Source organism: Aethalodelphis obliquidens, unplaced genomic scaffold (genome assembly GCF_003676395.1).
Source record: "Aethalodelphis obliquidens isolate GAN/ISIS:26980383/991018 unplaced genomic scaffold, ASM367639v1 scaffold88, whole genome shotgun sequence".
Lineage (NCBI taxonomy): Eukaryota > Metazoa > Chordata > Mammalia > Artiodactyla > Delphinidae > Aethalodelphis > Aethalodelphis obliquidens.
Genome location: NW_020838032.1, coordinates 1543967 through 1565358, shown reverse-complemented (window position 1 = coordinate 1565358; position 21392 = coordinate 1543967). Strand labels below are relative to the sequence as shown.

Here is a 21392-nt window from a genome sequence, read left to right as displayed (position 1 = left end):
CCTAAGCCCCCAGCCCAGCTGGGACCTGGGAGTTCTCGTTAGATCTGATCACCTCCTGAAGGGACAGACACGGGGGGAGGGTTAGGATTCCTGACCAATCGGAACATAGGGGAGAATGCATCTGCTCCTCAAGGGTTTTCCAGGAAAACTTAATCTTGGGGGGTGGAATCCTGTCAGCTTTTCTTTTTATTACAGTCATGCTTAGAATTCAGGAGTATAATTGCAGACAAGAAACTCTGGGCATCTCATTTTGAACAGAAGTTCCTGAGGATGAGGACAGAGACTGTGAAAAGATAAGCCATGCAGGTGTATACAGGTGGCCCAGATGTTGCGGCCAAAACAACACTGATGCTTTCTGCCATGGCTGGGGAATGTATCTGATACCAACCAGCCTCATCCATCAGAGAAATCTGATGGGCATCTTGCTTGGTCTCTTTGTGGTGGAAATGGAGAAACGAAAGAAGAAACCCAAGGTAGCTTCCCATCTAAACTTACTGTCCAACAGCTTATTACATACATAGGTAGGACATTTACTGATAAGAAAGTTGTAAAACTTCAACATCCTCTGAAGTGCACTGAAATAATAAAAACAAACGGCAAGGATTGCTCAGTAAGAGAGAAGTGTCACTGCTAGAGCAAAGAGCACTTTAAGAAATTTCAAGTAAATGTGAAAAGATGATGGGGATGATCCTGCACCGTCAATCAATTCTAATTGCTGTGCTTTAAGGAAACGTCCCATTCCCCTGCAAAGCATCTATGGGTGGCCCCACTGAGACACTTGCAGAGCAGAGAGGAACTGGCCCTGCCTAGAGGGGCCCTCGTCTAAACCCTCTTACCATTTGGAACAATAAGGCATTCTGTTCGGGGACTTTTCATTGAAGAACAAATACCATTCAGTTACCAGCAAAGCCCCAGTGTAGGGCATTCGTTTTCAAAGAATTATAAACAGTGCCACTGCTTTCTGGTATAGAGGTGGCATTTGGACAGATGGATAAAGATTGACAAGGAGGTTTCTTTGGGAAAGAAATTCTATTTATTTTGGCAAGGTTACAAAATTGGAAAGGCTCCACAAGGAAAAATTTTAACGTGGGTTTATCACTGGACAGAACCATTTTGGATATGTCCTTCTGATGCTTAACCTAGAGTATCCTGAAAATACAAATACAAACGAATACCCAAAGTTACAACTTAACACAGTTACTAACGTAAAGAGAAACTATATAATGGTCAATTTCAAACGTCAATACATTTTAAAGGGAACCAAGTGTAAAATTCCTGATGGCTACTGCAAAAATCATGGCATGCTCTTTTTTCTTAAATTTTCTATTCTTCTTTTTTACTTTTTGTGTTTGTTTACTGAGAATGAACCAGTATCACAGGAAGCCATTCTCTAGCAAATGAGCACTTCTAGAAGCTGTAGATGCAATTCCTAAAGTGATACTCCAGTGCCTTGGAATAGAAATGCAAAACCAACAGTATTCATTTCATCTCAGTAAGGTGCTTACCTTGGGAGAACTTAGCGTACTGGATTTTCTAAAAGGCGTAAGGAAAACTCATGTAGCTTTTCAGACCACCACACCATAGGATATCATTAAAGGACAGTATGCCTTGATGAATCATCAGTTTGTACTGAGAGAGGAGAGGAGAAAATGAGAGAGAGGGACAAGAAGAAAAGAAGGAGCGTGAGGTAAAGCAGATAAAGAACAGCGAGGGAAAAGGCAGGCAGAGAAGGACAGAGGAGGAGGGAGGGCCCCACTGTTAAAAGACTCTAGAACAGTTTCTCAGTACCAGAATCTGCTGTATACGAGACAAGAGCAGGCTATCAAAGGGTGCTGCACACGTGCATGGCTGTGCAAAAGGTGTCCTAAAACTTCAGTTGTACCAATAAATTAGTAGGCATCTTTTATTTACCTTCCATATTACTGAGCACTTCTTAGATATATTTTCATTTTCTTTGAACTTTGGTCCCACTTTCAGATTTAATGTATTCATTTATTCACTCACTACTTCCATTTCTACTTTCTATATGTTTATAATAAAATGAAAATAAGCTTTTTTTTTTTAGTATTTTTCTTTTTGGGGGGCCTGGTGGTCATAGTGATGGGTACAAAACCTTACACCAAAGAGTAAACAAGTCTAGTGTCCCAAGTGCAGTAAGATCACTAGTTGCTTAGGCCTTTATCGGTAATTAGTGAAATAAGATTCATATCTGAAGGCTAGAGAAGAGCTGAGTGTGTTGACAAAAATATAAATAGAAACCTAATCTATGACTTGTCAATTTCTCTTCCTGGTCACAATCCTTTGAACCTTTTGGTGATTAAAAGGAGTAAAGCAGTATGAATAAGCTGGATGGATGTAACAAGAGTTTAAAAAGTGACACCGAAAATAGTTTCCTTTAAAAACCTGGCCATCTCAGGAATTACTATCCCATTGTAAGAGAGGAGGAAGAGGGAAAGCCACTGCTCCTTTAGTCTTTCTTGGAAACCAGTTGGAGCTTTAAAATTTGAATTTCATTCACAAAACCTCAATAATATCCTTGAGAAATCAAAACCCTAAACCACTTCAGGCTTAGGAAGACCACGCCACAAACTGGGCAAGGAGCCTCCTTTATCTACTGCGTTGACCAATTTCAGGATTCCCCACGAGTTTCAAGCAGCTGAAGAGCAATGCCAGTACTTTACACCAAGCACAGAACTGACCATAGCTGCATCCCCAGTCGCGGGAACTCTCCATTCTTACAATTCATGTTAGCTGGCTCTTTGGAAACATATCTCAGAGGCCTCTAGATGTGAAAGGGCCTGGTTTGGAAGGAAAGAACAGAACAACGATGGACCAAATTGCTCTGCGCAAGAAAGGGAGAGGAATTCTGTGTTTTCTTGGGCAGCCTCAGGGTCCGATAGGGAACCAAAAGGAAGGAGAAGAGGGGACAGGAAGAACAAGGAAGGAGAGGTGGCAAGTAAGGGCTGGCCAATCCCTCCTCACACAGTGAGGAATCTAACGCTCAATTTTAAGGTATGGCCTGGCGTGGGCTACACTGCAACCTCATCCTCGTGTCCGTGAAGTCTGCTCCGCGCAGCGGCTTTGTGTTGGGGGCTGCTTTAGGGAAATCAAGAGATGGTAGCCAGCAGGGGAAGGGGGTGAGCACAGAAACTGAGAGTGGAGTTTAGAAGCAGGGACAAACAAGAGCTGGCTGCACCAGGGCCCAATCCAAAGGACTCCTGATTATCTGCAGTACGGGCTTACAGGCGTCCCACGTGGAGTGGCCCTGGGCCATGAGGATACCCAGGCCTCAGGCTTCTGAGCTATAGGGCTTTAAAGGAAAGAAAGAACCCTAGAACTTTCTTTCAGAGGGAGCGTCAAGGTTATTGCTTACAGAAGCATCCAGCCAGATGAAAGAGTCCCCAAAGCTGGCATGCGGCTCTACTTCACGGTGGTGGTACTGTAAGCACATCACTGGAGAAAAGTAGACCTGGAAGGCTCGCTGCTGAGCGCAGCGCTCACAGATCCCCCCCGGATCTAGTTACTGGAAACTCACCTGCAGGGAGAACGCCCGCAGAGCGGGAATCGGGATCAACGCAGCCATGAAGAAGGCTGTGACGTTGCTGATGGATGTAAGGGCCACGCTGGCTCCCGTGCGCTTGAGACACTCCCCGGTCCTGTCCTAAGGATGAGAAACCACAGTGCTGAGAGCTGCACAGGGCGGAGTCCCCGCAGACCACAGACTGTGTGAAATAAGACAACTGGTAGTTTACAATGCTGACGTGAGGGGATAAGAAAGGGATATCTCTGCCTTTCCCTCTAACAGCAACACTGAAATTCAAGTTTTCAGTGCTATCTACACAGTCATGTGTTGTTCATGGTTATTACTATCCAAAGCACAAAGCTGCAAGATAATGATTTAAGTACATTTTTAATATGGTTAAAAAGGGGCAAGGAGAAATGAGAACAAAGTAACCAAAAAACCCAAAGAAACAAACGTGCACTTTGGAACAAGTCTCCTGAGATGCTTTTAACTTACTTCACTTATTTAGAGTCAGTCACGTGTCATCTGACTTGGGACTGAAATATTTACTGGGCCAGATAGAGAAAAGTGGAAGGACAAACACTCAGGAACAGAGAGGGGCTTCTGCTGTCCTCAAAGGTTTCTTCTTTTGTTTTTCTATTACCTCAAAAGGGATTCTTTTATTCTGTCCCGTTTCACTAAATGCATGCGCCAGAAGGAAGACATCATCCACACCAACGCCAAGAGCAAGAAATGGCAAAACCTGTAGTGAAGACACAGCACAGTGACATGAGACACGTGAGGTCCAGTTCTGAGAATTCTACAAAGCCATTTAAAACACTGCCACCAGCACCCCAAGGAGCTTACCCAAAGGATGGCTTACATGAACTCATGTGAAAAATTTAGTTTTATCTGATAGTTAGACCCCAAAGTCTAGCAGTTGTGGCTCACAGCAGATCTTGTCCATTACTATGTCTAAGCTCCACGTACAATAATTTTTTTAAGTTAACAAATGAGAAGGAATTATACTCCAATAAAGATGTTAAGAAAAAAAAAGTGAGAAGGAATCCATCTCATTTAAAGCAGTGGTTCTCAGAGCGTGATGCCTAGACCAGCAGTGTTGGGAGCTGGCTAGAAATACAAATTCTCCACCCTCACCCCAGATGGACTGCATTAGAAACTCTGGGGATGGGGCCCAGCAATCAGTTTTCACAAGCCCGCCAGGTGATGCTAACGCACACTCAAGGTTAAGAACCACTACTCGAATAAATGATCTAAATTCCACCGATAAATGAAGCATCTCTAACTAATCAACAAGCCCATTCAGACCTGCCACTGTCAAGTGGTCCACTTAGAGACAGCACCCCCCTGAGAAATGGGGCATCTTAGTGGAAAAGGCTGGAAGACCCTTTAGGTGACATGGACACACTGGAGGCCAACTGGGCAAGCCCGGAGAGGGGTGTTTGTCAATGAACAGCAGACGGATGGCTCCTTTAGTACCTGAGTTGTTGCAGCATTAAAGGAAATCCCGATCAATGAGCACAGGCCCAATCCTGCAGCCACTGACAGTGCAACCAACAGGACACCAGCCAGCCCCACGGCACCCTGGGACTTGGAGCAGTCCCAGCGCAGCATGGTTAAACAGGCATAGGCAAGCTACAAGCAGAACAGTTGGGCAGGGTGGTGGGGAGGTGAAGGAATGAAGGGGAGTTGGAGGAAGGGGGGAAAGGAGGAAGGGGGAGACACAAAACAAAAGCCAAACATTAGAATGTGTAAAGATTCTAATGTTTTCCCCCACCCATCACCCCAAATCAAAAGGTAGAACTTATTAAATCGAACAACAACAAAAATTTACATTACAGACATCATACGAAATGATACGAGTCAAAGGTGGGCAAACTGCAAATGGTAATAAATGCTTTACACGACCACTTTTTAAACCGTTACGAAGCCGAGCTCTCTCTGTCTTGGCTGCAAGTGTGTGTTAAGAGCAGTTAAAAAGCAGGGGCAGTCATGGAAAGGTAAAAACTAAAAAACAAAACAAAAACGCCCCCTGGGAGAACCGAATTGATTGTTACCATCAGTAAATAGCCACTGGCCACTCGGATGACGCTGACATCAGAGAAGGACTTGAGGATGTCGTCCAGGGTCGTCGTGGTAAAGGAAAGCACCTTCTGAGTGGAGTTCTGAGCGACGCTTTGATGAACTACCTGCGGTCACAACGCAAGGATAAATTCCCAGATGGGATTAAAGCTACGGTGAGCTTCAAGAGCACAGACCTCTCAGGTGACATGTCCCCTTTACCCAACCCCCACTTTTTTCTGATGCCTTGAAAAGAGCTCTCCATGATTGGGGTTTGAACTTGGACTAACGTTGAAGGACCTGAGCCTGGGACAATGAAGGCTATTACTAATCAAACGAGAATGTGGTGCTGTGGTGAGCCGGTGAGCCTGCGTAATTGAAGTTTTCTCCGACAGCCTTATTTATGCTATGTCTAAGACTACTATTCTCCTCTCCATAACTCTACAACTGATTTGCGGGCCCATCAGTTCCCCCCTAATCCAAAACAACTCATTCTTAGGGGCACTCCTCCCCCTCTTCATTCGCTGGCCACTTTTAAAAGGTCACATGCAGCTCAGTAGAGGTCACTGCTTGGGAAACAAAGGCCAGCTCCTGTCACATGACCTAACCAAGGGGACTGCAGCTGTGAACAGATTCTATGCCTTGCTAATGTTTTCCAGACACCTTTTTTTCGCTAACCAAGTGTTTTTTTTAAACACTGTTATGCCTTAGCTCTGGGGTTCACAATTGGTTACTCAAAATGTTTCAGGGCATCACAATTAGAATTAGCATCACCCAGATAGTGAGATTTTCAATATAAAGAGAAGGAAGAAGTTTTCATCCCCCCAAGTTCTCAGAATTACAATCAGTTTTGAAAATAAATTCTAACGAAAACAATGCTTTAAAACGTTAAAACGAAGTATTTAGTAACTAAGGGGTTTGTACTCAGGTTCAAAGGGCGTCAGAAGGCCACCCATTTACCTCCACATACGTCCTCTGCCAAGCCTCCAGGATGGCTGCTGCCTTGTCCTCGTTCCAGTTGATGTGCGAGACATACTCATAACCCTTGAAGTGTTCGTACATTTGCTTGGGAGTCATTAACTGAAACATGGTCTGCAAGGCGTGGGCGCTGTGATGGGGTGGAAAAGGCACACCATCAGCCTCTCCAGGAAGCAGCTCTCACTGTGCAAAATCCCCACCGAGCACCCCCGACTCACTCGCAGCCATTCTGTCCTATGTGAGCACATGTTTCCATTAAAACGGGACCTGGATGGTTATTTTATTTAATAGATTGATGTACCATATTAAAGGTGTAACCTTACAAACCTTTTACAGATACACCCCCAAATTAAATTAATAGGCAATTTCCTTTCTCAGTTTCTAGTCAACGAAACAGGAAGGGTAGTGGAGTAGATAGCCTGATCAGATATGCTGGGCTCCGCGCTGCACGCTTGCTTGTGCAGAAATCCCAGACGACAGCTCTCCCAAGGGAGAAATCTCAGACGGAGCGCCTGACACTTGACGGAGCGGAGTCCACAAGTGCACAGAGGATAGTTCTCATTTAGCCCTCAGTCGTTGGTCTTTCCCTTGAACAGTCTGTGATGGAGTTCAGCTCATATCATTTAACTCCACATGGTATGACCGATTCCTCTTGCCTACTTTATAGTTGCCCTGATTTTCTACATCACGGGTAGATCTTCTAAAATCCTACAATCACTAACTACAGTCTCAATGAAAATGATAAATCTTGAAAAATTCCCCATAAGGTGCTTTTCTGAGCCGGTCTAGTCCACTAATATTTCCTAATATTCTATTACACCAGACAGCTAGCTAGGGTAACAGTTAAGTATTAATACAAATACACTTGCAGACGTCAGAAGGGAAGTGGTTTCTGAGGAAAGGACAAAAAATAGACGGCTTGGATTTTCCTCCACGTGTTGGATTACCTGACAAGCTTTCCAGTGCTGTTCTTGACTGTGCCACCCACAATCAGTTCCTCCTGCCAGTGCATATACTTTCTGGATAATCCATGACACCCACCATTCAAAACAAGGGCCATATCAAGAGGCTAAAAATAAAGAGACAGCCTCATAATTACAGGAATTAGTAGGCAGGTCACATGCCTTGTTAAAATCCAGTGCATTAAGGGCTTGTTTGTTTCAGTGAGAACATTAATAACGAGGCTAATGAGAGGCGTATGGCAAATCTTACAGCAAAATTTAGCTCTTTAAACAAACTTAGTTCCATAGACCAAAAAAGTCATCGAGAATGCAATCTTAAAAATAAAAATAATAGAACTAAAAATGGGGGCACATGGCAAGTTTCTCTCCCTTCCCCGCCTGAGGAGCAATCAATGGCTGTACTTACTTTGGTTGCATTTTTGTTGGGGGCTGTGGCAGGGCAGTCCGGATCAGCCGGATTGAGGCAGGGCCGGTCCATGTAACCATGACCAACTTCAGCCTTATTCAGCATTTCCTCCCAGCTGTCCACTTGATAGTTTATTTTCTTTAACTCTTCTAGGAATTCCAAAGGGTCAAAGTTTGTCCACTGCAAAGGAGGCTTACCTCTGTGAAAGAAATTAGGAGGCAAGACGATGAAAGAGAGGCTTCCGAGCCCTTAGTAAAATAACAAGACTGAATCTACTGCATCTGGATTGTAGGATGCTTTTTGGGGAAACAACTGTAATTCTGGGACCTTGGCACAAAACCCAAATGCTCCTTTCCAGTGCACCTATATGCAAACCTAAGTCAGGAAAATAATCCATGAATGAACATGGCGAACAGAGAGCTTATAAATTAACAAAGGTACCAAAGAATCTTAACTTGCTGATATAGTATATTTAATACCTAACACCCAAATTAGCCAAATGGGTGCTTCTAAGCATAAGACTGAGACCCAAAATTAAGGGGTGGGGGGCGCAGAGGAAATCACAATGTCAAATTAGCACTTGCCAGCCTAATAAATGCTTTGTAAATGTCATCAATCAAAATATTTGATCTCCATTACCTTTAATAATCCCATACTTATGAGCTCTCTCTGACAGCCTGGCAGTCAGCCCCACGAGCCCCCTGCTGCCTCTGCCATCACCGCCATCAAGGCCACTTCCCCCCACACTCACTTTTGAATTTGTGCTGCTGACAGACCAGAAAGGCTTTTGGCTGCCTGTTATGTGGTTCAAACCACACTGTAGCTGCTTAACCAGGCTGAAGTCATTATTCAGAATCTCCCAACCAGAAAACACAAAACCCCTTATTTCCCACCTAAAACTGTACACTGAAGGTCAGGGTATGGCCACTGCAAATTGCTTTTGCAGATATGCGTAAGCTAGGAGAGAAACAATAACCCAAGCACTAACTCTTGCATAATTAACTGAAAATGTCTACACTGATTAACAATTATTCCTTAAATGATGCCGTGTACATAATATTCAACTGCTAAACTGCGAAGCATCCCCTACCATGACCTTCACAGATAGTGGATTTCCCTCTTAAATGCCATTAATGTGATCCAAAGAAAGGTCAGCATTTCACTTAACAGGAAGATCTTGAACTTCGACATGTACCCACTAATAAATTCTCTCCTTAAAAAATAAGCTAAACCCACGTTAAGTGCTCGGTGTACAAAACTGCAAATATTTTAAAGAGTTAAAAATCACACATACTCTGAAATAATTTGCATTTTATTTGCATATAAATGGGCTGGTAAAAGTGAATGAAATTTAATGATGCCTACAGAACTTTTTTTGAAAAGAGGAGAAACATTCTGCCGAAGTGCCCTCTCCCCCAACTATTCACTCGAAACATGCACATGGAATTTCAATGTTTTTATTTCTTGTCCAAAACTGAAACAGAATAAACAATGATAAGGTAACATCAGAAACATTCTAGAGTTTAGAAATCACAGACATCAGAAAACAAGATCACACACTTACAGTAGGTATGCTGTCCCAGACTGTAACTTCGCCCCTTCCCAGAAGCAGTCCAAAGGTGTAATAATTAAACAAGGGTAAAGATATTCTATTATCTGTCAAAGTTGAAAAGTATAGGCCACGCATTAGGCTAATGTATACCACTGGGCTATTTGAGAATTTTTGAGAATTTTTTTGCAAACAGAAAGAAAATATACCTGATCCATGTAACCTGTTTCTGTGATAAGTTCTCCAGATTTATAACACAAATGTTCCAATTTCCATTGCCTATTAAAATAAAAAGCAGAGACAAAAGTTTCTTATAGTAATAAAGGAAATGTGTGCAAAATCAGAACTATAGAACATACAGAGAGAACTGCAATTTTGATCACTTTTCAGTATCTGTCAAAATGAGCAGAGCTTTGCCAAATGGATTCAACAAGCTTGCTTTAATGAATAGATAATACTCAACTGTAATTAACATGTGGGGTGTTTATGTAAATGAATGCTACCCAAAGTACTTGAAAAGTCTTGTTTTCTTAAGTGTTCTCCCAATAATCTTGTTTACACCATTAATCTGCTTTTCCACATACATTAAACAACTTCAGGGCAGATAATTCAGAGCTGAATTATCACAAATTCAAAATAGGTGGGGACTAAATTAGTAAGGTTTATAATGTATTAACATATATTGAGGTGGGAAAATATTACTTTTTTTTTTTACTGGTAAATTATGTCCTTATTAACAGAGAGTGTTCAAAACGAACTTTCCTGCTCTTAACCACAAATGCTATAAAGAACATTACCAGGTAGATTGGTTTCCCACTTTACATTCTTCTATTCTTGTCCTACAGAAATTATATCAAATATACTGATCAACAATTACCTATACTATCCATCATCTATTATTATAGCATTTTGTTATCCCTAGAAGAGTGCTGTATAAGCCCAGGCCTTCCCAAGTGTATTAGGGAAATGAGTCTAATTTGAAAAAAGAGAAAATTAGGAAAAGGTGGGGATGGGAACTCCAGGAAAAGAAAAAATATAAAACTCCTTCTAGACTGCTCTGTTTCATTGGTCTACTTTTTCTTTTATTAGTCGCCCAAAAAGAACGTTCTGGACTTCGTCCTCTTCCTTGTGGAACCTTCCCATCCATCCCTCAGTGCCCTGCTGAAATGCCACCTTTTTGCTAAGCTTTCTTTGATCAGTGCTGTTGAAAGTGACCCCTTTCTCTTGAACCCCAGAGCAATGCTGGTTGGCTCTCCTTCTTGACACTGGAGCACCTGTAGGAGGGACTGCCTGTGTTTGGCTTTGTACATGCTTCTCTGTATTGTCTTTCCTCTCCCTAACTTAGGCTGTGGTGGTTTCATTCCAGAACTCCTCCTATGCTTTTACTACATCCACAGCATTGCTAAATTAGCTACAAAGCTAAAGGGTAGTATTTGGTCAAGGTGTGTGAATCCACCTTACTCTGCCTACCTGTCCCCAGGAATTCACCACAGTGGCTCAGCTCAACCCCCTATTTTTTGGTGACACATACCAACCACTAACATCTGTAATGAATAAAGTAATGAGAAGTAACTTCTTTTTCTTTTTTATTCTTTGTGAGGTGACTAAAGGCGATTCAAAATGTAACTGTTCCAAAAACAGGTTAAGCAGTGAAACATCTTCAGAACGGTGGACAGCCATCCAAACGGCTGCTTGAAGGACCATACTCATTTGGGTACAGTGCCAAGATACTCACTGAAAATACATTATAAAGTAATGTAGTTCATACGTTACTAAACTTTAGAGACAAATCAAGATTTTAAAAATCATTTCACGAGAAAACTGTTTGAACTAACACTTCCGCTGTATTTCCAGGGCAACTTTATTTGCTAAAACAAAGGGGTCTAAACCAGCAGCCTCTCCCCACCACCTTACCTGTTATACATATATACATGGACCCGGCTGGCCTGGAGCGCCGAGTCCAGGTGCTGTCGGAGTGCCTCCGTGGTCAGGACATTAGCACCGTCTTCCTTGGGGGTCTGAATCATGAGTTGAGGATTAAACATAGCCTCTTCTCCAATCTTCTGGCGAGTGTAATTTAATTCACGACTTACTCGCCCACCAACTGGTAAACACGTACAGGTTTCAATTAGAACAGCAAAATCCCCACAAATTCACATTCTGTTACCTCACTAACAGGAGCAGGGTACACAATAAATGAACTCTGGTCACAGAAATGTATGGCTGATGTCTAAGGGGTAACATTCACTTTATTATGACTGGCAATGTTAACTCTACCAATAACAAACATATAAAAAATACTCACTAAAACCTATTAACAATGGTCCTGCCTGTCACACACGCAAACCTAATGCATGCGTGCTTTGTGCACCTTCTAACTAACACACCATATGTATAAAGGGGGAGGGGGAAGGAAAACTTGAGACACTTTTCCTTGCAGACCAGACCAAATACCCCGTTACAATTTCTTTCACTTGTATAAACAATGTGCCCCTGTAGCACATTTCAAGATAAATGGCTTCAATTTACACTCTTCTCCTAAATAATCTGGCAAAGGTAACAAGGAAATGTTTCTTCTTGTTGGAAAAAGAAACAAGGAAAGGTGGCAAATGTGTATTTAGCACAAAACTTGCCAGGAGAAGATAAATAATGTGATTTATGTCAGATGCACAAGGGGAAATCCCACTTGAGAAGAACCAAATGTATCAGCCATGGCTGTCTTGGGAGGCCCTGGAACCTGCTCTCTCAGATTCACCTGGTCAGCATCCAGAAAGCACAGGTGCCAGGTTCTGAGTCACCTGGGGGCGGGCTGCCTGTGTTCTGGAAGCTCCCCTGGTGATTCGGAACCCCTGCCCCAGCTTCTCCAGCAGGCGGCCGAAGCTGGGCGTGAGAGAAGCCAGCACAACAAAGCACGAGTAATGTTGTTACTAAAACCTGCTTTTTTGGTCTTCTTCCTCGGGCTCTAAGCTGTATTTCAATTAGGGTTTTAGAACGCGCCAAGCTCAGGATGCTGCACTGTCTGGGACATGTGGAGGGAAAGGAGTTTTACTTCTCAACAGGGCCCTGATGGGAGCTGTGAAACGAAGCTCTGGTGAGGCTGCTTTGATTCAACACGGCGAACGGTAAGGACTTTGAGGGAAGGCCCGCAGGGACAGCTAACAGAAGAGAATCCTCGAGCACCCTCACCCCTACACACTCCAGTTCCAAAAGGCACTGTAAGCTGAATGTTTACTGAAAAGCAGGCCTTCAGTTCTATCTTTTAGAAAGAACCCTCAGGGATCATCTTAGCTTTCCCACGAGGAGAAATCCTTTTTCTTCAAGTTTAGTATTCAAGGACATAAACATTTGGTTTGAGCAAGTAAATAAGTACTGGGAACAGCGGGTTGTTTAGTTCTCTTGGCATATTTTATAAACAAGGGAGCAAGCTAAAAAGCAAATAATGCCCTCATTAGGAAAACTAGTCCAGATTCGCAGACTGGCAGAGTCATCTGTGCAGGTTCACGCAGATGGCCAAGGCCACCGTGGAACTCTGTGAGGTGAGGTTGAACATACTGTGGTGTGTTGGAGAGACAAGAGGAAGAGGGAGGGGAGGGGCAGGGGGAGGGAGGTGTAGGAGGAGAGAGAGGGAAATGATCATTGGCTATAAAAACTATTTAGATGCTGCGGAAAACTTTGGCAGATAGCCCAGGGAACTGCTGAGGCCCCAGTAATCAGTTTGAAGTTAAAGACCATAGGAAAAAATAGGAAACAACTTGCAGCAGAGCCGGCATTTACATAAGGCCATAGGCCTTCTCAGGATGCTACATAAAAGCTGCCTGCAGGCAGGGTCTGGCTCCTTCTGGCAGGAATCACTATGTATTATGTCAACCAATTAGTGAACTGAATTACACTCAATCCACATTCTCTAGAGATAGAAAAGCTGTTTGAGGTCCCCCTCCCAAAAAAAGCCAATTATTAGTCCAGAGGTCACTCCTGAAAAGCTACAGAGCTGCACACCAAGGAGCTCCAAATAGCCTTTTTGAAGAAAAGCTCAACTCCTCCTTTTTTCTGGCTATCAGACATCAATGCCCCGTGCCTATCAGACATCAATGCCCCGTGCCTATCAGTCATCTGTACCTGCCTCCTTAAGCACTGGCATAGCACGTGACTTCTCATGCTGCTTACAAAGTCGGAACGCCAGGTGAATTCAGACCATGAGGTAGAAACAACCACCGCCAAAGCAGGACCATAGACCTCCCCGCGGCCCACTGCCCCCCGGCCCCTGCCTGCCCAGCAGAGCGGCTGCCTACAACTATAACCAATAAGGCGATGACCCAGGAGAGAAGTGCACGCAGAAATAAAAACCAAATGCAAGGTTCATGCTGCTAAGAACTAACTAAACTCTTCTAGACCAATCTCATAATGGTTCGATTCATTTACCTCGGGGGGTTTCAGAAATGATGCTATTTCCTACAAGATATAAGATGTGCCTCAGGGATTCCATACTGTCACCTTTTTAGAGTTTTTAAGATGTGTATTTAAATAAACACCTATATTCTAATAAAGGGGTGCGTTTTCCACATCTCTAGAACTGAAAACCTTCTTGCTCTTCCACCTCTTTACGCTAGAGATCAATGTGAATATTTTGCTGACGTGACAACCAGTTTCAACGAAGACAAGACTATTATCATTCGTCGATCTAGCAACTAGAGTTGAAGGATCCTGAATTCTAGCTCCCACAACCAGCTATGCTGTATCCTACTTTTGAGTACTGTTAAATTAGATTTACTTTTCCATATTACATGACCATATTTTACTTAACACTTCATCTTTTATAAACAAATATGAATGTTTCTGCAAAACTGTTCAGTAACGTTTTAAAAAGTTTAGCTGATATCCACTTTCTCTGATAAATAGTTGTAACATGACTCATTCAGCCAGCAAGCATTTGTGGGGTTCATGCTAGGTGCTGTGTATTGGGGTGTGTGGTAGATTAGACAGCTCCAAGAGGCTCGCTGGCCAGTGAAGCAAACAGGCAGTACACAAACAAACCAATGTGGTAGTTTCATGGCATGACAAGTGCTATGGAGGAAATCAAGGTGGCGGTGCCATGTGAGTTACCGGGTGGTGGGGCAGGGGAAAGGCCACTTCAAATGGAGTTGCCAGGGAAGACCTAAGAGGAAGAGATACTTATGTTGACCCTGAAGACCTGGGGAAACAGCATTCTGGCCAGAGGAACTAGCAACCACAAAGTCCTCAGGTTTGGCTTGCAACAGGGAGAGAAAGAAGGCAAGAGTGGCTGGAGCTGGGTGAGACCATAATCGTGTCATTCACTTGGTTGCACTGGTAGACTTAGCTCCTTCTCAGGTGGACCTGTGTCATAAACTGTACAGCATTCATACGCTCTTACATCAGTATTCACCCAAGTCACTCTAGAACAAGCTACCAGGAACAGAAGTCCTTCTGGACAGGGCAGTTTTACAGATTCACTGACTTTTGCGACTCTAGCAAATGCCTATCCTACATCACAGCTGAGTGACAGGCCCCGAGCTTTCCTTATCTTGCCGTCTTCCTTACCACGCAGGAGTGTGAAGCTATGGTCTCAGGAAGCCCTTTCAAGTACTGAAATTACAGGTGTGGTTTGGGGGAAATGGTTTGCTCCCTTCTCTTTACCATTATCAAGGTCAAAGTCCTTTTTTAATTGAAAAGTAATCTCATATTTATGAAATACCGCGTAGTCATTTTTGACTACTGAGCGGAATGACCTGTAAGGTCCAGCATTTGTGATATAGATGTAGGTATACAGCCATGTGAACAGTGGTCATTACTGTGCAGTGGTTTATGAATAATATTTACTCACTTTACTTCTTGGGGTTTATCTCTATTTCTTAATGCTTCTGCAGTAAACACGTATAATTAAAGACCCCCATGTGACAAAAAGAGAAAAATACGAAAGCTACTTGACAGGTATCTGAATTAAAAACAAACTCAATGCAAAAATATTATGCATCTCTATCATATTCTGAAGTCCTCTGATATTTTTTTCCTTCTTCCAAACCGAACAACTGTAACAACAAAATTAACAACCAAGCTTTGTGAACAACACTCAGGAAAACTGTTACTTAGGATCCTGGACACAAAATAAACGTTTACATGTGTGTGGTGCTTTCCACTTGCAAAGCCCTTCACACTCATTATATACTTATTTTTAAACATTTTGCTTACTGCTACTCCCCAGTCAAGATGGGGCAAGGTGGAATGGACAGGCAATGGGAACAGATATCAGAAGACCTGGGTTCTGAGCCCCAGTCTTGCCACCCGAGGCACTGAAATTTGGGATACAGTTGAGTCTCAGTAACCTTCTGTGTAAAGTGGAATAAAAATGATACCACTAACCTCACAGGATGGTGTGAGCACTGACAATTATATGAAATTTCCCAAACCCTTAACCAGGTGCCGAGCAGACATCCATTCATTTATTTGTTTATTGCAGGGCATGCATCATCGCCCTTATTTTACAGAGCAGGAAACAGAGCTGCAGAGTCTGGGTGACTTGCCCAAGGTTACCAGCTGATACGAGGTGGAATCAACCTTTAACTCTGAGCCCAACTGTCCTGCAAGCCTCAGGGCTTCCGTGCACCAGCTGAGATTATGAGTTCAGGAGCGCCAAATGACACATACCGGACTAAGTAAGCCCACAGATAAAGAGTTTTCAGAATGCACAAAAGTATTGCACAGGACAAATAACTGGTATCTTTATTTAAAGGACAACAATGTTGCTTCTCAGATTGTTCACCACCACTGAAAAGACAGGTTTTTTTTCCATAGGGCCCCATGGGCAGTCGTAGACAGGCCCCGTTTGCCTCTGGTCCTCAGAGGTGCCTGTCTTAGAGGGGGCAGAGAGAATGAGGGCACACGGGGAACAAGCAGCCCTAAGCCTCTTTACCTACAAATTCTGCCATTTTGTTTTCCAGGAATCGGAGGCTTAAACCAATTCTTTGAAAGAGGCAGGGTAAAAAGCATCACTTCTGCTGATCCTTTCCTCTGCAAATCAAACCAAGTATAGTTTTCCAAGGTGAAGAGGGGCCGACATAGGTAGGAAACCATTCCGCTCAGGGGTCCGTACCCCCAGGCCAATGGCATTCCAATCCATGGTAGACACCAGACGGTCCCCATGATGTTCTGCTGGATTGTTCCTCAGCACGGCCTTTCACACAGAGCTTAATAAACATCTGTGGCATTCATGCAAAAAGCTTTTGGCAAAAGCTTATTGTGATTCACATAAAGATGTTCTGAAGGACCAACCAAAGTGTTTTTCACAATAAATTCCAAGTCCTTTCAGGGAGGCACTGTCCGCTGCCCACTCACCTCGGTGCACACTCAGTGTGTCGGATGAATAAATGAATGAACAGCCTCAATACAGAGCCTTGGGAACAGGCAGTCATCTGTATAAGATATTAATTCTCCCCAAAGCCTCAAAAGTCAATCAGTCAAAACAAATGACCCTTTCAGCCTGAAAAGTACCCACTCAGAGTCCAATTAGGAAAATGGGGTCTGTGTATATGCAAGTGGGGCATTTGCATTTGATTAATCCCATGAATTATCTAACAGCCTCTAGACAGATTTTCCCCCCCTTTAGTTGCTTCAGGTCCTTCTTTCAATCTTGTGATTAGTTATTGTGAGCATGAAAAAGTGCAAATCTCTAAAAGGGTGTAACTGTAAAATTATTAGCACCAGCTCATTTTCTAAACTGAAAAAAATGAAGATTCAGTAATTTGGGCAATTGGCTGAGAACTCCTGGGCTGTGAGTTTTAGTCACTCTTCCACCCATCTCTTTTATTCATGACTAGCCAACTGCTGCTTAAGCTTCTGGGCTGTTTTTCTCCTGGTGGGATTGTGCCCTTGGGCGTTGCCATGGGAAAATGCTAGAATCATATAGCCCAAAGAGAATCTGTCTTCATGAAGTGAACCCAGCGCGATGAAGACAGCAAAAACAAGAGCAGGACAGACACACTGCGACGCCTCCCCAGGGACTGTGAGGGGGGAGGAGGGCCAAGCGCAGTGGCAGTAGCGGCTCTGAGCATGTGCCTGCTACTAGCCCCCGCACCAGCTGTTTGCGGTACCATCTGTTCCCACCCGGGCTGCTTCCTCTGAACGGCGTTCCCTGAAGCCGCCAGCTCGCCCTGTCGGACACGATCAGGTCAGCCCAGCACCCTGCCCACACTGGACCTGCTGCCTGCCACAGCTCCCCCGACCCGGTATTTCTCACAGGGCCACCAGCTCCCAACATGACACTGCATCTGTCAGGAGGCCCATTCTTCACTGGTCACTTGCTGCTGTGGCAAATCAGGGCTGGGGTCAACCCCACCTATGACAGGCTGAGTGAAGTCAAGACTGCAGAAGGATGTTGCTGGCTTCCAGCAGAATGTGGCAGCGTAGAGCTCGGCTCTATCCCTAACTGCATACTTGCCCGGCTGTGAACTGTCCCAGGTCCTACCGTGATTGCACCCAATTGCTCAAGTGCTACAGGCAGGCAGCTGCAAACCCCAGACCTGTCCTTCAGCAGGAGCTGAGCAAGCCCAGGAGGGTCCGACAGAGCAGCATGCTTGCTCGGAGGCAATGCTGGACCAGGAAGTAGAACCCAGGGACCAAAGACAGCATGCTGTTATCAAGTTCTAAGTTCTTAGTGAAGGCCTCCTCATGTCTTCATAAGGACACAAAGCAACTGAACGACAACAACAAAACCAAACGCTTGCAAGGGCTGTGGGCTCTCTATCTAGTAGTCAGGCTGTCGGATGACATCAACCCCGGTTCCCTTCTCCCAGCTTCTGTGGGGCGGATATCACCTCTCTGCTCTGAACAGTCTTCTTGCCATGATCCAGCCTGGGCCTCTTTTCACTGGCCTCCTGCTTGAGTGGCCTGGGGAGCGGGGAGACAACGTGAGTCCCCACCTTCGCATACAGGCTCCCTGGCCCCTGCGGAACTCCACGCTGGCCCGATTTATCTCCTGCACCGACCCTTCCCTCTGCATCTGTGTGGGGAGACGCATGTCACTGGTCACTTGGGGCCACTTTCATGATTGTGTGGCCATCAGGATTAGCTGGATTAGGGGCTGATGCATAAGGAGGAAGTTTCGTCACTAGGTCAGCATGGTGTGAACTATGTTCTGTCACCACCACCACTCCTAGAGTCACCAACCGAAGAAAAGTGGGGGTGGGGGGAGGGTGGCAGAAAAAATGCTTCCAGAGCAAAAATGCATGAACTCCTCATAGCAATAAATTCCCCCATCATGCATTTCGAAGGACATGAACGACTGAAGACTGTCTCCCTTTTAATCAAGAAACCTACAGGATTCTTTTCTTACCCATAAAGAATTTCATGGGTCTGAGAGTGGCGGTAGGTGGGATGGTAAGCATAGCTGCCATAAGACACAAGGGAACTTCTATTCTAGCCCTTTGCTAAAGCCAGTCAAGCAGTTTGGGAAGAGAGTCAAACTGTTGGAACCTTATTATGTTCAAGGCGAACTAACACCTCCACAATGGTCAATTCTCATTCTTCTAAAGATGCTTGCACTAGCTCACCTAAGGGGGATTCCCCTGTTTAATTAGAAGGAAAAGAATATGGACAGGAACAGTGGAGGGGATGGGAGGGGGGCAGGGGGAACAAGAGGATGGGGAGAAAACCAGAGGCACAACTCTTAACTCCTTTTAAAAATTCACTAACTGAAAGTTTTCCTCCCAGGAAATCATTTGGCCCATTCACCTACCCCAACCTCCCATCCTGGCCGCCACTCATGTGGACCCTGCATGAAGTAAACACAATTTGTAGAGAAAGTAATGGGATTTCTGCAAGTGTGTGTGAGTGTGTGTGTGTGTGTGTGTGTGTGTGTTTTATAGAATAGTCCCTCTTGCACAGAATCGGGCTGTCCCATCAAAGCCGTATCTGTTATATTTCTGTCTTTCTCTTCTGTTTGGCGTATTCACCAACAAGAGAAAAGGAGGTAAGCTTTGGCGGCCCTGACCTGCAGCTGGAACACAATACTTTCGCACAGCCCTGCCGACCCCTGACATAAATTTTACACCGCAGCTGGCATTTACACACTCAGCATTACCATATGTATAGCTGCTCGGTGCTAATTATGCTAATCACCTGTCTAACTCGCTGCTGCGAAAAATGGTTGTATTTAGCAGTCCAGTGCCTACCAATGCAGCTTACTGTGTGGCTGAAATGTACATTCAGACGGCCCTGAATGGCAAGATTTTTCCACGTTGCTGGCTACATTCAGGCCTCAGAAAAATTTATTCAAGTCAACTGGTTTCGGTCCGCAACAAAAAAGTTACGAGAAAAAAGTGAGTGTGTTCTTGCCCTAACATTCTGGATCTGCTTGCAAGCAAAATGATAAATCAATTGGTGTGGGAAACAAAAAGGGAGAGAGATTTCTTTTGGGAGCCATGTGAAACTGTAGCCTATTTAAAAAAAAAAAAAAGAAAAAAAAAAGGGTCATCCTATTCCCCAAATCTCTAGAAAGAGCAGTTAATAGATATTTAGCCCTAATCCCAATTCTCTCAAATTGCAAGCTTTGTTTGCAATTAAGCCAGGTATTAAACATGTGCAGTTTTTTTCTGGATCATGTGTGACAAAAATGATGGTATCGTTTTTTAACTTATTACAACACTGTATGAACCTCATGGGGAAAAAATCAGGTAAGAGGAAAGGAATGATGGCTTAGGTAGTCTCGGAAAATTATTTCATTACTTTATCTTTTAGAAAGCTTCTACTTAAAAAGACACTGTGTGATATTTACATCTATTTTGTGAAGTTTTCTGGCTTCTCCACTAGAGGAGCAAAAGAAATCAAGGGAATAGGGGTGGGAAAGATGGGAGAATTCAAAATAAGAAAAAAAGTGGTTGGGGAGGGATGGAGGGAGGGAGGGAGGGAGAGAGAGTAAAAAAGTCTACATTTTCCTTAACCTCAAAATTCCTGTTTTTATCATCAATGTTTCTTAAAGCAATTTTCTCAGATCATTCTATAGAATGGATTTCTAAAATCAAGATAATATTATTACAGGTTGTTTTAACAATTCCCCAAGTCCAAACCGAAACCCCATTTCCTCCTAACTCACAAAATACTTCCCTATTAATTTTTAAAAACCCTGAATCTAGTCATCGTAAGGACTGCTTAGTATTTGATTACTTGCGTGTACAGATATGTCTAGGCATTCCAATTTCCACAGCACATAAGACACATTCTACTGGAGGGATGGCCCAAAGTGCTTAGTTACTTTCTCACCTCTAAATGATCATCATTAGATTCTTTATTTAAATTTAGAAACTGGAAGCAAACTGGAAGGCCATTCATTTTGCAGGGTAACTTGGGTTACCCTCCCCCCAATGCTACAAAACACCAGAGCAGCTCTGTGATAAATCTCAGGTTTACACACAGAAGGTGGACCGACCCAGCAGGAAGGGGCTGTGAAAGAAGCTGGCCTCTCCTTGCCTTGCTTCACTCAGCTTTCAATTTAACTCGCAGCTGATAAAAAGGGTGATGCTCATAGTAACTTGAAGATGCCGCTCTGAAGACAACAGCTTTCTTCCTAGCAGCTCACCCCACCATTCTGTTCTACATTTGATAAACTTATCTGACCCAATGAAGCAACATTATCCAAGCCACATCTTGCTCTCTTTGGCATCCCAATTCAAGTTGCTTTTCCTTGCCCGTACAAAGTATTAATTCAACTGGGTTTTTGTAGTTTCAAATCTTGACTATGCAGCCAAAAATACAAATGACACAATCACTACTGTGCTCAATGCAGAGGGCTTACCCCTCTCATTCCCTCTCAATCTCCTGCTCTTCTTAAACAGAAGATGGACCACCCTGCCTCATGGCACAGAGCAGTGTTTACATTGCAGTACTTGACTGTGTAATACATCTGGC

General features: G+C 43.8%; 1 protein-coding gene across 6 annotated transcripts in view; it reads right to left on the bottom strand.

The window, feature by feature from the left end:
* Positions 1 to 21392, bottom strand: part of PTCH1 (patched 1) — a 64513-nt gene that overhangs the window by 24730 nt on the left and 18391 nt on the right. For 4 of the 6 annotated variants that reach the window (XR_003430268.1, XM_027094159.1, XM_027094162.1 and 1 more), the window contains exons 3-12: positions 11394 to 11583; positions 9689 to 9758; positions 9495 to 9586; positions 7931 to 8129; positions 7510 to 7631; positions 6545 to 6692; positions 5581 to 5712; positions 5003 to 5158; positions 4167 to 4265; positions 3536 to 3661 (exon numbers count right to left, since the gene is read on the bottom strand). Coding sequence is in view for 5 of the 6 variants with exons in the window: in XM_027094159.1 (XP_026949960.1) it covers positions 3536 to 3661; positions 4167 to 4265; positions 5003 to 5158; positions 5581 to 5712; positions 6545 to 6692; positions 7510 to 7631; positions 7931 to 8129; positions 9495 to 9586; positions 9689 to 9758; positions 11394 to 11583 (1334 nt within the window). In the remaining variant the exon portion in view is untranslated. Of the gene's footprint in view, positions 1 to 3535; positions 3662 to 4166; positions 4266 to 5002; positions 5159 to 5580; positions 5713 to 6544; positions 6693 to 7509; positions 7632 to 7930; positions 8130 to 9373; positions 9587 to 9688; positions 9759 to 11393; positions 11584 to 21392 lie in introns of those variants that run through there. The other 2 variants (XM_027094160.1, XM_027094163.1) reach the window with 2 other exon arrangements.